Source organism: Castor canadensis, chromosome 8 (assembly GCF_047511655.1).
Source record: "Castor canadensis chromosome 8, mCasCan1.hap1v2, whole genome shotgun sequence".
In the NCBI taxonomy this organism is placed as follows: domain Eukaryota; kingdom Metazoa; phylum Chordata; class Mammalia; order Rodentia; family Castoridae; genus Castor; species Castor canadensis.
Genome location: NC_133393.1, coordinates 74,174,889 through 74,190,784, shown reverse-complemented (window position 1 = coordinate 74,190,784; position 15,896 = coordinate 74,174,889). Strand labels below are relative to the sequence as shown.

Here is a 15,896-nt window from a genome sequence, read left to right as displayed (position 1 = left end):
AATTACAGTTAAGACGGTAGAAAGAAATGGAAGGAAAAAGAGGACAGAAAGTTAACTTGTATTATGGCAGTTTTTCTCCATTTGCAATTTACTACTGAGTTTGGTTCTGTCATTCTTTTCCCTATGATATGGTTATCTTTTAATTTTATTTTTTTTTGCAGTCCCTGGAATGAACTCAGGGCCTCATGACGCTAAGCAAGTGTTTTGCCACAGAGCTACATCACCAGCCCATTTTTATTTTAGTATGTTTAACAGTTACAAACTCTTTAGGCTTATCTAATAAGCAAAATGTAATTAAAAATTGGAAAAAACCAGGAAATGGACACTTAAGTTTTGTTATGTTTCTATAAGTCTCTACTTTGTGAATACTTTATTCTTTATCTCTCAGCCACTTTATTGTATAATTTCTGTCACTTCTGGTGAACCTTTCTTTATGTGCCTCTGTTATCTTCTTGATGACTATTATTAGAGGGTTTTTAAATTTTTTTCTACTACTGGAGTTTGAACTCAGGGTCTTGTGCTTGCTGGGCAAGTAAGCTAGCACTTAAGTGATGCCTTAGCTTTTTTGCTTTAGTTATTTTTCCAGTAGAGTTTTGCTTTTATGCCCAGGCTGCCTAGACCACAATATTATTTCCACTTTAAACATAGCTGGGATGACAGGCACGCATCACCACACCCAGTTTTTTATTGGTTGAGATGGGGTCTCATGTTATTTGCCCATTTTGGCCTCAAACTGAAGTCCTTCCCATCTCCACCACCCAAGTAACTAGGATCACAATCATAAGCCACTGCACCTGGCCTGTTATTAAAGTTTTTATGCTAATAAAAACTTACATTGTCAAAAACAGATTTGATATTTATATAAAATTTAGTCTTAAAAAATACAACTCTACACACATATTAAAATCTACAAAGGACAAACACCTTTTATGAAGCCAGTATTACACTTATCCCAAACCAGGCAAAGACACCTCCAAAAAGGAGAACTATAGGCCAATCTCCTTAATGAACATTGACCCAAAAATCCTCAACAAAATAATGGCAAACCGAATTCAGCAACACATCAAAAAGATTATTCACCACGACCAAGTAGGCTTCATCCCAGGGATGCAGGGGTGGTTCAACATATGAAAATCAATAAACGTAATAAACCACATTAACAGAAGCAAAGACAAAAACCACTTGATCATCTCAATAGATGCAGAAAAAGCCTTTGATAAGGTCCAACACCATTTCATGATAAAAGCTCTAAGAAAACTAGGAATAGAAGGAAAGTACCTCAACATTATAAAAGCTATATATGACAAACCTACAGCCAGCATTATACCTAACGGAGAAAAACTGAAACCATTCCCTCTAAAATCAGGAATCAGACAAGGATGCCCACTATCTCCACTCCTATTCAACATAGTACTGGAATTCTTAGCCAGAGCAATTAGGCAAGAAGAAGGAATAAAAGGAATACAAAGAGGTAAAGAAACTGTCAAAATATACCTATTAGCAGGCAACATGATCCTATACCTTAAAGACCCAAAAAAACTCTACTCAGAAGCTTCTAGACATCATCAGTAGCTACAGCAAGGTAGCAAGATATAAAATCAACATAGAAAAATCATTAGCATTTCTATACATTAACAATGAGCAAACTGAAAAAGAATGTATGAAAACAATTCCATTTACAATAGCCTCAAAAAAAAAATCAAATACCTAGGTGTAAACCTAACAAAAGATGTGAATGACCTCTACAAGGAAAACTATAAACTTCTGAAGAAAGAGATTGAGGAAGACTATAGAAAAAGTGGAGAGATTTCCCATGCTCATGGATTAGTAGAATCAACATAGTAAAAAAGTTTATACTCCCAAAAGTAATCTACATGTTTAATGCAATTCCCATCAAAATTCCAATGACATTCATTAAAGAGATTGAAAAATCTACCGTTAAATTTATATGGAAACACAAGAGGCCACGAATAGCCAAGGCAATACTCAGTCAAAAGAACAATGCAGAAGGTATCACGATGCCTGCCTTCAAACTATATTACAAAGCAATAATGATAAAAACAGCATGGTACTGGCACAAAAACAGACATGAAGACCAGTGGAACAGAATAGAGGACCCAGATATGAAGCCACACAACTATGAGCAACTTATCTTTGACAAAGGAGCTAAAAATATATGATGGAGAAAAGACAGCAGCTTCAACAAATACTGTTGGGAAAACTGGTTACAGTCTACAAAAAACTGAAACTAGATACATGTATGTCACCCTATACCATTATTAACTCAAAATGGATCAAGAATCTTAATATCAGACCACAAACTCTAAAGTTGATACTGGAAAGAGTAGGAAATACTCTGGAGTTAGTAGGTATAGGTAAGAACTTTCTCAACGAAACCCAGCAGCACAGCAACTCAGAGATAGCATAGATAAATGGGACCTCATAAAACTAAAAAGCTTCTGTTCATCAAAAGAAATGGTCTCTAAACTGAAGAGAACACTCACAGAGTGGGAGAAAATATTTGCCAGCTACACATCAGACAAAGGACTGATAACCAGAATATATAGGGAACTTAAAAAACTAAATTCTCCCAAAACTAATGAACCAATAAAGAAATGGGCAAGTGAACTAAACAGAACTTTCTCAAAAGAAGGATTTCAAATGGCCAAAAAACACATGAAAAAATGCTATCATCTCTAGCAATAAAGGAAATGCAAATTAAAACCACACTAAGATTCCACCTCACTCCTGTTAAAATAGCCATCATTAGCAACACCACCAACAACAGGTGTTGGCGAGGATGCGGGGAAAAAGGAACCCTCTTACACTGTTGGTGGGAATGTAAACTAGTACAACCACTCTGGAAAAAAATTTGGAGGCTACTTAAAAAGCTAGACATTGATCTACCATTTGATCCAGCAATACCACTCTTGGGGATATACCCAAAAGACTGTAACACAGGTTACTCCAGAGGCACCTGCACATCCATGTTTATTGCAGCACTATTCACAATAGCCAAGTTATGGAAACAGCCAAGATGCCCCACCACTGACGAATGGATCAAGAAAATGTGGTATTTATACACAATGGAATTTTATGCAGCCATGAAGAAGAACGAAATGTTATCATTTGCTGGGAAATGGATGGAATTGGAGAACATCATTCTGAGTGAGGTTAGCCTGGCCCAAAAGACCAAAAATCGTATGTTCTCCCTTATATGTGGACATTAGATCAAGGGCAAACACAACAATGGGACTGGACTTTGAGCACATGATAAAAGCGAGAGCACACAAGGGAGGGGTGAGGATAGGTAAGGCACTTAAAAAATTAGCTAGCATTTGTTGCCCTTAATGCAGAGAAACTAAAGCAGATACCTTAAAAGCAACTGAGGCCAATAGGAAAAGGGGACCAGGAACTAGAGAAAAGGTTAAATCAAAAAGAATTAACCTAGAAGCTAACACACATGCACAGGAAATCAATGTGAGTCAATGCCCTGTATAGCTATCCTTATCTCAACTAGCAAAAACCCTTGTTCCTTCCTATTATTGCTTATACTCTCTGTACACCAAAATTAGAAATAAGGGCAAAATAGTTCCTTCTGGGTATTGAGGGGGTGGGGGGGAGCGGGAGTGGGCAGAGTGGGTGGTAAGGGAGGGGGCGGGGGCAGGGGGGAGAAATGACCCAAGCCTTGTATGCACATATGAATAATAAAATAATTTTAAAAAATCTACAAAGGATTTTATACATATTAAATAAATATATAAAATTTAAAATTTATACATATTAAAATTTCTACATAACAAATTTTTATATACTGAAGTATAAAATTTGAGGAAGGGTAGTCACTTTTAATAAAAATAATTTTTAAAACAAGGAGCAATTTACTTAAGTCTCATTATAGAATACATTTAAATAGTTATTTATGATAACCCAAATTAATCACACCAGATAGGACTTTATAATATCACTGGTTCTATGATGTCCCAGACAGCGTGTGCCTATATGGGTGCACAGGTGCATGTGCACACAGCAATCTTCCTTTGCCTTTTCCTTCCTATCACCAGGGGTTTTAATGCTTCCTTGTAGCAACATCTCCCCACTAGCAGATTTCAATCTTTTAATCTGCTGTAATACATAGTTAAATTTAAAGATACAAGACCTGGTGATTGATAACTAAAGTCATCACAAAGTCCTCATCATTTTCTTTTAGTTCTGAGTTTAAAAAATACATGCCTACTTTGAGGTTGTATTCTAGATCACTAGTGGTTCAAAAGTTTTTAATCATTAAGCCAGGTATGGTGATACATACCTATAATCCTGCACTTGGGAGGTTGATGTAGGAGGATTGTGAATTTGAGGCCAGCCTGGGCTACATCATTAAACTCTGTCACAAAAACCCAAACAAAGTAGCAATGAAACAAACAAGCCCCTGTCCTAGCAAGCATGAAGCCCTGAATGCAAATCCCAGTACCACCAAACAAACAAAAAGTTTATTAAAAAAAAGTGCAAAGGGGGGAGAAATGACCCAAACATTGTATGTACATATGAATAAAATGAAAAAATACATAAAAAATAAAAAATAAGATTCATAGCTAAAGGTTAGGTTTTAACTGTCTGCGTAATTAAAACAGTAATAGAGAAAATATCACTGCTATACTATTGATAATAAAATCTTAGTAGTTCAGTTAGTGAGCTGGGTAACCTTCCTCATCACACCAGGGGATAGTTTTGGTGATAAGTAATGTTCTCAAAGCCATACTCCCAGTAAATGGGGAAACTAGGAATAAAATTCAATCTCATGTATATAAAGCCTTTTCTTTATCCCTGGTCAGTGACTTACCTTCATTAAAGCTTATCCAATCAAATCTATTTGTATTTCCTTTGCTCATACCATTAAAACTCAAAACCTCTAATAAAACTGGAGGGGGAATAACTAGGGGCAAAATTAGGGGGGAAAATTTTTCCCCAACTGGCAATATGTGGTAATAGCAGCTAATGGTCACTTAGGGATAACTTAACAAACATTCTTCAGAGAAAGTAATTTAAAGCAAAGATTCATCCAGTACACTATGATCTTCAACTCCTATTTGTGCTTAATAAATCATTTTGAATAAAGTTATACAAGAAACATAATTGAAAAATAGTATAACTTCAGAATTTCATCTTTAGTCAAAAGTTAAACTAAAAGCCTATGCATTTTAAAGAAAATAAACTAATATGGAACCCCTTTAGCTAATATAAAATTATGTGACTATCAAAATAAGCTTATAAATTTCTGACACCAATCAATATTACATGGGAATATGAACCATAGTATATACTATTCTTTGTGTTTCTCATTCTGAATAATTGCTTTTTACTTTACTGAAGTTCTGTGTTGATATTTGTCATTGTATACCAATAAACATATGCTAATCTTCAAAAAAAAAAGAGCAGCAAAGCTATAGTATGGTAGATTTAATGAATTATCTATGTATCCTGTAATTTTTACATGATAAAATGAAAGTGTTCTATACTTGCCAATGAGCAATTCTTGATCAAAATATCCCCAGGAAAATCAGTGAAACAGTTCACAGGCTGGGACTTTTCAAGTCAGTTATTAATGCTTGATTGTGATATATTTAATATGCATCTACTTGCCTGAACTACCTTTGCAATTCTACTTTGCATTCTTCAGTCCTTATTTTCCCACTCCCGTGGGCATTTGGGAAATGTTCATTAAGTTTAATATCAGTTCAAATGGAATTTATTTATGATTATTCTGATATAAATCTGTCCAGTTATATAAAGACTTTTCAGTTGTCTGAAAAATGAACATAAAATATTCCATTATGTCTTAAAAGTTCAACATGTGAGAAAGTTTAAGAAGCAAATGACAATCTGAAGAATGTGATAACAAGGGAATATATAAATAACGGCACAGAATTTTGTATTACCCCTAGAAAGGGCTTTATAATCATATACAGTTTATAATTCCTTAACTAAACACTTGAAGAATTACATTGACCTATTCAAGGTCATACTGCTAGCTCACGAGTCAGAAGGAACATCTATATTTCCTGGTTTCAATCTTTTGGTTCATAGTATACTGTGAAACATTTTACTTTTAATTGTAGTAAAATATTCCTGACAAAGTATACCATCTTAACACTACTAACATGTAGATTTACATTTTGGAACAGGAAAGGCAACGTAGCAAAGCTCAGAGTGGCAAAGGAGAACACATTGTCCCTTAGACAGTAAATCCTATGTATTGAGAGGGAGATACGTGCGGTTTGGATCAACAGCTCTGCAAAGAAAATTTCTTTTCCCAGATACAGCATGTACCATCCATTGCTTACAAACCTAAATAGGGGAAAGGCCAGCTGTAGTTCGCTACGTTTCATGAGTTGAATCAGAAAACCCTATTGAATCTCTCCCAAACCAAGTAAGAATTCTCTATGAATATGCTACACACAATAATATATAAAACAAAATATAAAAAAAAAACCCACGCATCAACCATAGGCATCATCGCCAATTAAATCATCACCAATAATAAGTACAGCTCTAACTGTTTTGCAAATACTCGCTGGGGGAATCATCCCAGCTGTAGGAGGTTTTCTTGGTTCTAGTTGTCTCTTCCTTTCACATGGTCAAGCATAAAAGACTAAAAATCTACCAGATATTGAGATACAAGAGACTCACTTTGCAATGTCCTGTTTCTTTGCTCTTTCAGATAATGCTACCAAGTATGAGTCACTGTCTCCCACCCACTTCCTTATTTTAACTTTCCCTGCTTGAGAGTCAGTATTTAAAATTAATTCATTAGCTGGAAGAAATAAGCCATTTGTTCTTTGTATATTTGGGATTTTTTGTCAGGGTCAGTGAAATTTATATTCCTAGTTTTAGAAATTTATTATTTTAAAATTATAACCTTAGTTGATTTTACTTCAGTTAAAGTTCTAACCATCAATCAACATTTTAGTTTAACATTTTAGAATTAATCTTTTTGAAAAAGTTCTGCCTATGATGATATCAGTTAAGGTATACAAAATGCTTATATATGATATAAAATATTCTAAGTTGGCTTAAGACTTGCATTTGTCATTGATAAATTTTCTTATAATTGTAAAATTTTCAACTTTCAACTCTCCTACATAGTTATTCAGGATAACTAGTGCCAGAGAGTAAGCAATGGGAAGTTTTGTCTACTCTTCAGAGATGTACACAGCTTTCTAATTCTAGGAAAATTTAGGATGACACTTAGATTGCACTTTTGATCCAAGAAATTCCAAAAACTGTATAAAAGCCATATCCATTGGTATTCCCAATTTTGTTTTTTGGGTGGTACTGAGGTTTGAACTCAAGGCTTCACACTTGCTAGGCTTGCAAGGCTGGCACTCTATCACTTGAGCCATTCCACCAGCCCTTGGTACTCCCAAAGTACTATCCTGACATAAAGAACAAAATTAAAATGGTTTTCTTATTGGAATTACATAAAAATTTCTGCTAATTAGTGGAAAAGACAAAAGTAGCATCAAGATATCCTAATCCGAGTTCTATCTGGTGGTCAATGATACACTATTTTTTTATTTTTTAAGATTTTAAGTGTGATAAATTTACTGTCTTAAAAAAATTCAACTTTAATTTACCAGAGCACCAATAAATTATGAATATGATCACCAGAAAATCAGCTCTTGTTTAATGAGATTTTGCACAAGAACAGAAACCTATCCAGTAGTTCCTTAAGCTACTTCCCTCTTCAGAAAGGACTGAACTTTAAGTTCACCACAGTTTCACTGTTCTCTAGTAAAAATACATGCAGCTGAGGCAGTTACTGACATGTCCTGCATTTTGCCATTTAGGTTTGTGATTTGTTATGCCAAAGACATAACAGTGGCCTAGTAGTCACAGCACAGAGGGGTCTAGGCCACTAATAATTATATACAGCATTGTGACCTTGTAAAAAAATCACACTTTCTGGGACTAATTCTTCTTCTATAAATGAATTGCTTAACAAATTAAGCCATTTGTTATAAAACTGAGTATTAACTAGAAAACTTTAAAGCCTGGAAAGAATTACAATGTTGAATGATTTGTTAGTATTTTCATATTTATGTCTTTAAAAGCATCATCTGCTACTGCCAAGTTTATCTTCCAGGTCTACTATTTTCTCTTTCACAGATTATGCAATTTCCTCTTGCTTATTGGTCCATAAATATTAGGGATACAGTATCAACATCTAAAGCAGCAAAGAAAATTTTCCTCCTACATAGAGATAACATGGTTGTGGTTTTCCTTTATCAAAGTCTACACTGTTCTGACTCTTGAAATCATAGGAGAGAGATCAACAGAAACTACACATAAAGAGAAAGTGAACTATTTCCTCAGAGAACAGGGAAACACCCAGTCTCTCCCAGACCTGGAGAATGGCTGGCTGCTGGTGTGTGTGGTCTGATTGATTCATTTCACAGGTGTTACAGACAGAGTTTTGAACAGCTGTGGACTAGGCCATGTTTCCTTTAGTCCCATGATCTACCTTTGTCTCCTGGTGCTGGGGCAGCTCATCCAGTTCCACAGGACTTTCTCCACTTTCCCTCTCTTGTATTTTGTCTTCTGTTTCTTCTCCTCCTTCTTTTAGGGGCAGCACTGAGTCTGTACTTGGAGACCCGCATCGACTGTCAGAAGCACTTCCATCACAGTCATTGCTCGTGGGAGACACAGAATCCATGGTAGTTTCATCTCTTTCTCCGTTCACTAAGTGTGTATCAAGTGAGGAGTTGGTAGTTTGCAAAGGAGCATGTGGGCCAAGAGAGACTGCTTTGTCCTCTTCACATGTCATCTGGTTTTGTGCTGCCATTATGCCATTAGCCACACAAATCTGTTCACCCTGAGTCTGGTCTGTATCATTTCCTTGCTTCTGTGGTGGGTGTTGGGACAGGAGTTTGCGTGGCGGTATGGGTGTCAATCCATGTTGTCCTGGGATTCGAGGAGCATTTAGGTTCACAGCAGAATCTTTTTTCAAATCACTGTAATTTGATAATGTGCTAAAAGATAAAATAGAAAGGAAGCATGAAAACATTGACAAGGAAAAGTTTTAGAATAAAGACAAGTTTATTCTGGTTGAAAAAGGATAAATTTTTCTAGCTCTGATGGTCGGACAAACAGATGGTTGGGATGCTATCCACATTTAAGTGATCAGTTAAAGATGCTGAGCTTTATCTACAGGACCCGGAACCTTTCCCTGGGGTATTTAATAATATAAGACTAGTTAGTAAAGACAGAATTGTAAGAAATATTTATATTTCTTAATATTTTAAAAAGAAGCAGAGCAGCCCCAGTTTATGAACTGATTATGAACCAAAAAAGTTGTTTTTATCTGGAAAGCAGAACACATTCTCAAAAATTTTATTATTCATGCTGCAATAGCCTCCAAGCTGGTCTCCACAATCAGACCCAACTCTGAGGGCCAATGATGTCCTGACAGACCTAGAGGACTGTGTGGTCCAGCACTCAGTATCCTGCTTCCTAACATTCCCCATCTCTCATTGTGCTCGTGTGCACTCCTTGTTTCCTGTTTGCAGTAGCAACTGTGTGCAGTTAGGGTACGTTCCACTGATGTTCTCTGCCTAGGACAAACTTTCCCTACCCCCACACCAGTGTGGCTTCCTCCTCCATCTTCATTCGGATTTCTGCTCAGACAGGACCTTTCAAGGGGCTTTTCTGGATCAGTCTATCTAAAAGACATACTCCATCACTAGCTCCACATCTTAGTATCTTAAAATCCTTATTACCACTTGATTTATATGTAATCCTAACAGTAATAACGGAACAATGGAACCTCACTCCCAATATATAACAATGTTCCTATGGAAATATTTGTATAGCATTTTCCTTTTCTCTTTTTTTTTTTTTTTGCCAATGTTGAGGTTTGAATTCAGGGCCTCATGCTTGCTAGGCAGGTGCTCTACCACTTGAGTCAGCCCCTTTGTGTAGCATCTTAACCTAGGATTCCAAGGTAGGGGAGGGAACACAAAACTCTAGGCTATAGTCTGAGAGATTCCTATGACTTAAATGAGAAGAAATAAAAAGACTAAAATTCTCTGAGTTTGCAGAATGTGCTATCTTGATCTTTGTTTTATTCCTACCTCTTAGCACAGTACTTGATGCATGCAAAGTGCTCAATAAATACTTGACAGACTATGAATAATGATGATAATCATTATGACTGCGACAGTAAGAGAACAGCAGATCCAGGAAGTCCAACTGAATGTCATCATGGTCTTCACTCCATGTTATATGGAACAGTTAGGACAGAATGAGAAACAGGTGAATATGCTGCAGACAAAAAGTGGGAACAAAGTCCAGGGTTCAGAATATTCCCCAGTGTGGGTAGAGCGCTGACAGAAAGAGTGAGGGATTTGTGTGGGGGAGAAAAGCAAGATCCAATGGACAAAGCTAAGATGTGTTGCCTTCTCTTCTTGGCTTCACCCTCACTCCTGCTCTGTACTGGAAAAGGGAACCAGGGACTAATAGCAGACAGCTGCCACACACATGCTACAGTAGAATTCTAACTGCTCTCTCTCTGTTTCCATTCATAATCTCCTTCAGTCTGGTCTCTAAGGTCAGATCAAACATCTCAGAGAATGTGAGAGGGAGGAAAAAAGTAAAGAGTAGAAAGGAAAGGAAAAATTTAATAGGAAAAAAAATGTTACATACAGAAGTTAGAGGTGATCAACATAAACAAACATGACACACTCCACCATTGGTATTGGCCTAGATAATTTCTCAGGCAGTCCTTGGGGAATCTGAACCACCATGTCCTTTACTGTTCTCACCGATGTCTGATAACCTGGTGGACAGATCTTTAGTGGATCCTCTCAACCAAACTTAGGCATGCCCTAGACTTTTCTAAAGGACTGCTTTGGATGACAGCTGGGAACTTCCTGTAATAAGTCACATCAGGGTACATTTGGGTGGGGTGGGCAAATCAGATAGGGAGGGGTTAGAAAAAGCAGTAGCTGAGCCAAAACTTAGAAGAATCCTGCTCTTGGTGAATACCAAGCCATAGAGAGAAACAGTGGCCTTGTAATAGCCTTATAAAAAACCATGTTTGTGTCTTTAGGAAAAATGAGTCAAACATGTCTTTATAAGTTAAAAAGAATACACATGCTTACTCTGACAAGAGAGAAAGAGGAAGAGAGAGAGAAAAAAGGAAGCCACAGTAAAAAAAAAAAAAAAAAGTAAAATCTGCTTGCTCCAACAGATACTTGTTCTTCCTATCAATTTCCTGAGGTAACTCAAGCCTAGTGATCTCCTTTTATTCCACAAAGTGGTAGTTTTAGGCTATGACCAGCAGGATAAAAACTGAAAACCACTCTGCCACCAAAGTCTTCCAGGCTGAATGCAATATTAACCCATTTAAGACACTGTTAGGGTCTGGCAATGACTCCCGGAGAACATACTATTTCTATCGGCAATGGACTCCGCTACAAGTAACATCCCTTCACCAGGCTTGTCAGGATGCTCACACTATGCAGGATGCTATGTGCACTCAGAAGAAACATGCTTCAAATGTCATAAATAAATTATACACATCCCTCCTGAGACCAAACCTTCCGCTAGGTATCAAAAATGACTTTGAATTTGTGCAGCTCAAGAAAGCAGATATTAAGTAGTGGAAAAACTGTGCAATTTCACATATAGAGAGAATTCATTCAAATCAATGCAAAGAGTAGGTTATAAACTAGTAAGGATTATAGGCTTCCACCATTGGAATACTGATGCCTTCAGGGATGAACTCACAAAGCCACTTCTAAAGCCTGCCTCTGGAGTCAAGGCTCCAGCCCTCCTCACAGTATGTGAGCCACTGGGTGTGGCTGCTAGAATCTTGTAGGCAGAAAAGACTGCTTTTCTGTGTTATTAAATCAACTTACTCTGACAAGCCAAAAAAAAAAAAAAGGAATTAAATCATTCTTCTAAAGACTGCAATAATTTAAGATTGCAAAGGTATTGTTAATCCTACAGAGGGGGAGATGTTGAAGTTTAAGGATTTATGATGGAAGCCCCCATAATTGGTCTGGAAACAAAAATAAAGACAGCCTTCTAAATTACTTTTCTCTGGAATTTGTAACTATTTTTCAGAAGCACATAGTAAACTTGCATAATATTTTTTAAGCACATCTGTTTACTTTGAGATAACTTGTAACAGAGTCTTCCTATATAATGCAGGCTGTTCTTGAACTTGAGATCCTTCTGTCTCAGTCTCCAAAGTGCTGGGATCACAAGTGTGGCCCACCTCACCCCACTTGTAAGCACATTTTAAATAAGGGGCACTGCAGATTTGTTCTTGGCCACCATTTCTAGAACATTCCAAAAGTATTTCCAAGCTATGATTTCATTACATAAATAATAATGAATCTTACAAATAAAAAGTTCACCTAATCATAAATCATTTCCAAATGTTACACTGAGATGAATGGAAATTGTTGTTAGGATGAAAGTTAAGTTGTATACATTTTGTTTAATTATACACGGACTTCTTGTGACAGAAACAAAATATTGCTGATAAACTTAAATAAAATTCTAAGTCAGTGGTGGGAGATTGTAGTAAGAGCCTAAGAAAAAACAATTAAAGGTCTTTTAAGTAGAAAAGCAACTTACATGAGCTTGTTTTTATCTTTAAGTGAGAAATACTCAACATTTCTCCTGCTGTCTCCTCCCCACATTAGAACTAAAGAATATAAAATTCTGTCTATAATGGAAATTTGGCATGAATTTTGCTTTTGGTAATTATATCTCTTTGTAACACTTGCCATAAAATGGTTATGGGAAGAGGAGAGCCAGGGACTGAAATTAAATAAATAAACAAAAAATGAAATGGGTCAGAAAGAAGACAGGGCCCAGGAAAAGACAAGCCTACATAAATCATATTCACAAACACATAAAGTGAGAAACATAGAGACAACCTCTTGGCCATTCCAAAAGAATGACCACAGGGAGTAACACAGAGAGTGACACACATATACACAGAAAATGAGACAGTGACTCTATACAATTTTATAAGTGCTAATGGCCTATGGTGTTGCACGTAGGCAATACACAGTAAATTCATATTAGGGCAAGATTAAGTAATTTTTTTAAAATGCACTTGCTAAAGACCTACCAAACCTAATGCAATAAGATATCACATTTCTGATTTGGAAAACGTATAGCTTTATCTTTTCAAAAATCAGTTTTCTTGCTCCCTCTGCCTCTTCCCATTGTAAGTTAACTCTTACCTGCCTCCTTCAAAGCGGCTGATGAGATCTGATACCTTACTGGGTTTTTCTTTTGAGACACAAGAAGCAGAGGCAGGTTTAACTTCCTCCATCCTTGGTTTTGCACTAGGTAAAGCTTTATGCCTGGGGGTTTGGTGTATATTGGGCGAAGGTGAATTCTGCAGATATAATGGCTTTGGAGGCACTGTAGAAAAAAGAATAGAATTCAACATTTCACTGGTAGCTTGGGTGCAAAAACCTTTATCATTATCAAACTATTGTAAAAGGGTCTGTAAATTAAAATGGGACCTTAACCAAGGGACCTTCATGTATCTTGGACATTTGCTCTATGTGCCGTTAAAATTCTATCCCCAAACTTAAGTAGTTCTTTTAGTTTTAGTTTATCTTAAATATAGCATCAATAAACACCTTGAAAAATATTTTTTTGATATTGGGATTTGAACTCAGATTCTTGTGCTTGCTAGGCAGGTGCTCTACTGCTTAAACCAAGCCTCCAGCCCAATACCTAGAAATCTTTATAAGGCCACGGCATTCCAAACTCTATTAAAGATTACATAGCAGTTATTCATCTAAATAGAGAAAAGAAGGTACCAAACTGGAAACTAAGTCCAAGAAATACATTATTTGCTACAATACAACTTTTGTAATAATAAGACTTATAAAAGACACACCAGAATCCAGAGCTACTAATTTAAACAACATAAAAGCCAACAGAACAACAACGAACAACAAGTAATACCATGTTGCATTCATACAGCATCTTAACATTTAACAAAAGCATATTACCTCACTTGGTCTTAGGTAAAGTTTTGCAAATTACAGTCCATAATCTGAGTAGGCACCATTATTCGCCTCTTATGTCTATGAAGGGTTAGAGAGGTAAAATGACTGGCTAGGGTATTCTAGCTCCTTCCAAGAGTACTGCTCATACTAAATCCAGAAAAAGCGGATGGAAGGATACAGAAGTTCTATGAATATGTCTGTTACATTATATAGTTGGCTTGCATCAATATGCCACAAAACATTTGTTTACTAGTAAGGCCTTCAACTCAATTCACAAAATGGGAACAGATCATTTCATGAAATATTAAAATCTACAGGAATTCCCTGAATCAATATAGGTGAGAAAATGCCATAGGTATATAATCAGTACTGGAATTACTTATGAAATGAAAACCAGCATCACTTCTTTTAAAGATTAACATTTAGGGTAAAGGTTTTTCCACGTATGTATTTTTTTATAGCTGGCTTTAATAGATCAAATAGAATCATCTGTTATTTTATTCTTTAAACCCTTCTCCCATCTTCTGGAAGAAGGGTGAAGAATCAACGTTTCCTCCTAATTACATGCCCTATTTTCCCCCAGCTGGGTACCCAGGTTTTAAGATATCTCATCTCTTTTATACACTCAGCTGAATGACAGTTGCTGGATGTCCACTGACCTAGATTTCAACATTTCTGTGTCAGTAAACAATTTATTACAGGGAAGGAAAAATATATATCACAATGAGCTACAAGTGGGGCAGATAATTCACTTTATTCTTTTCAACCTAAGAAAGTCCAAATGAAAAAATATCACACTTTTTATGAAAATGATATTTTCTAAGGCATGTTCTGGGGAAATGGTTAGTGTAATACCATTGGGAAGCAAAAGGGTTTATAGAAGTGAGATATCTTTTTATTTTAAGAAAAAAACTTCTATGCATAATAAATATATAAAGTAGTAAAACTGAGAAGTCTCCCACAACCCACCTCCTCCCCAAAAAACTACTTTTAACATTAGGAATAATTAGATTTCTAACAAGAATATTGAAAGAGGGAAGTGAATATGTTTTTTCTAATTCTTTGTGCTTTAGTTGTTATAAATTATCATCTACCTAGAGTATACTCACTAAACACTCCTTAAGAATTATGTGCAGGACACTGTCCAACGCTTGAAAACTCAAACACAAAGGTACACATCAGCCAGTTTCTCAGTGTGACTTTTCCAACCTAAATTATGTTTTCCCTTCTGGGCTCTTTTCTTTCCCTTGCTGGGAACTGAACCTAGGGCTTCCCACATACTAAGCTTGTGATCTATACTGAGCTCTTGCCTTTTGCAGTGCCATCTCATAAACTGTTCATAGCATTGTACAATTTTTCTACAAAGTGCTTGTAAGTTTTAAGCAATTGTTAGATAATTAGTGATAGGAAGGATCAAGTAACACTAAAGTATCAATAAGACATTAAATATATTACACATGTAAAGCTTTTTCCTTCACAAGCTGGAGTTTCTTAGAGCAAGGAATGTTTCTTTTGACCACAACTGTATTTACAGAGACTACCTGCAATGTGTTTGGCAAAGGTGTGAAACAGACATGGGAAGGAATTAGTGTGTTATCTTGGGGATTGTAACCTAGTTGGGAGATTGTTTGCTAACTCTGATAAAGGTGGGTACTGGGTATTTTAGAAGCACAGAAGAGGCATCTAATTTAGCAAGAGAGAGCCCAAATATACAGAAAATCAGTAATAGAAACATTCTAAATAATAAAACACAAATGGTACATGGATAAGACAAATACCTCAGGAGAATGGCTAAAGTGTCAGAAACACTGTCCTAGAAGAAAATTCTGTCCTTTTGCTCATCACTTATTG

General features: G+C 36.2%; 1 protein-coding gene across 6 annotated transcripts in view; it reads right to left on the bottom strand.

Moving 5' to 3' along the window:
• Nucleotides 1-15,896, bottom strand: part of Fgd4 (FYVE, RhoGEF and PH domain containing 4) — a 216,761-nt gene that overhangs the window by 52,320 nt on the left and 148,545 nt on the right. For all 6 annotated transcript variants that reach the window (XM_074083096.1, XM_074083100.1, XM_020167950.2 and 3 more), the window contains 2 exons: nt 13,263-13,446; nt 8,522-9,029 (listed from right to left, as the gene is read on the bottom strand). In XM_074083096.1, the coding sequence (XP_073939197.1) occupies nt 8,522-9,029; nt 13,263-13,446 (692 nt within the window). The remainder of the gene's footprint in view (nt 1-8,521; nt 9,030-13,262; nt 13,447-15,896) is intronic.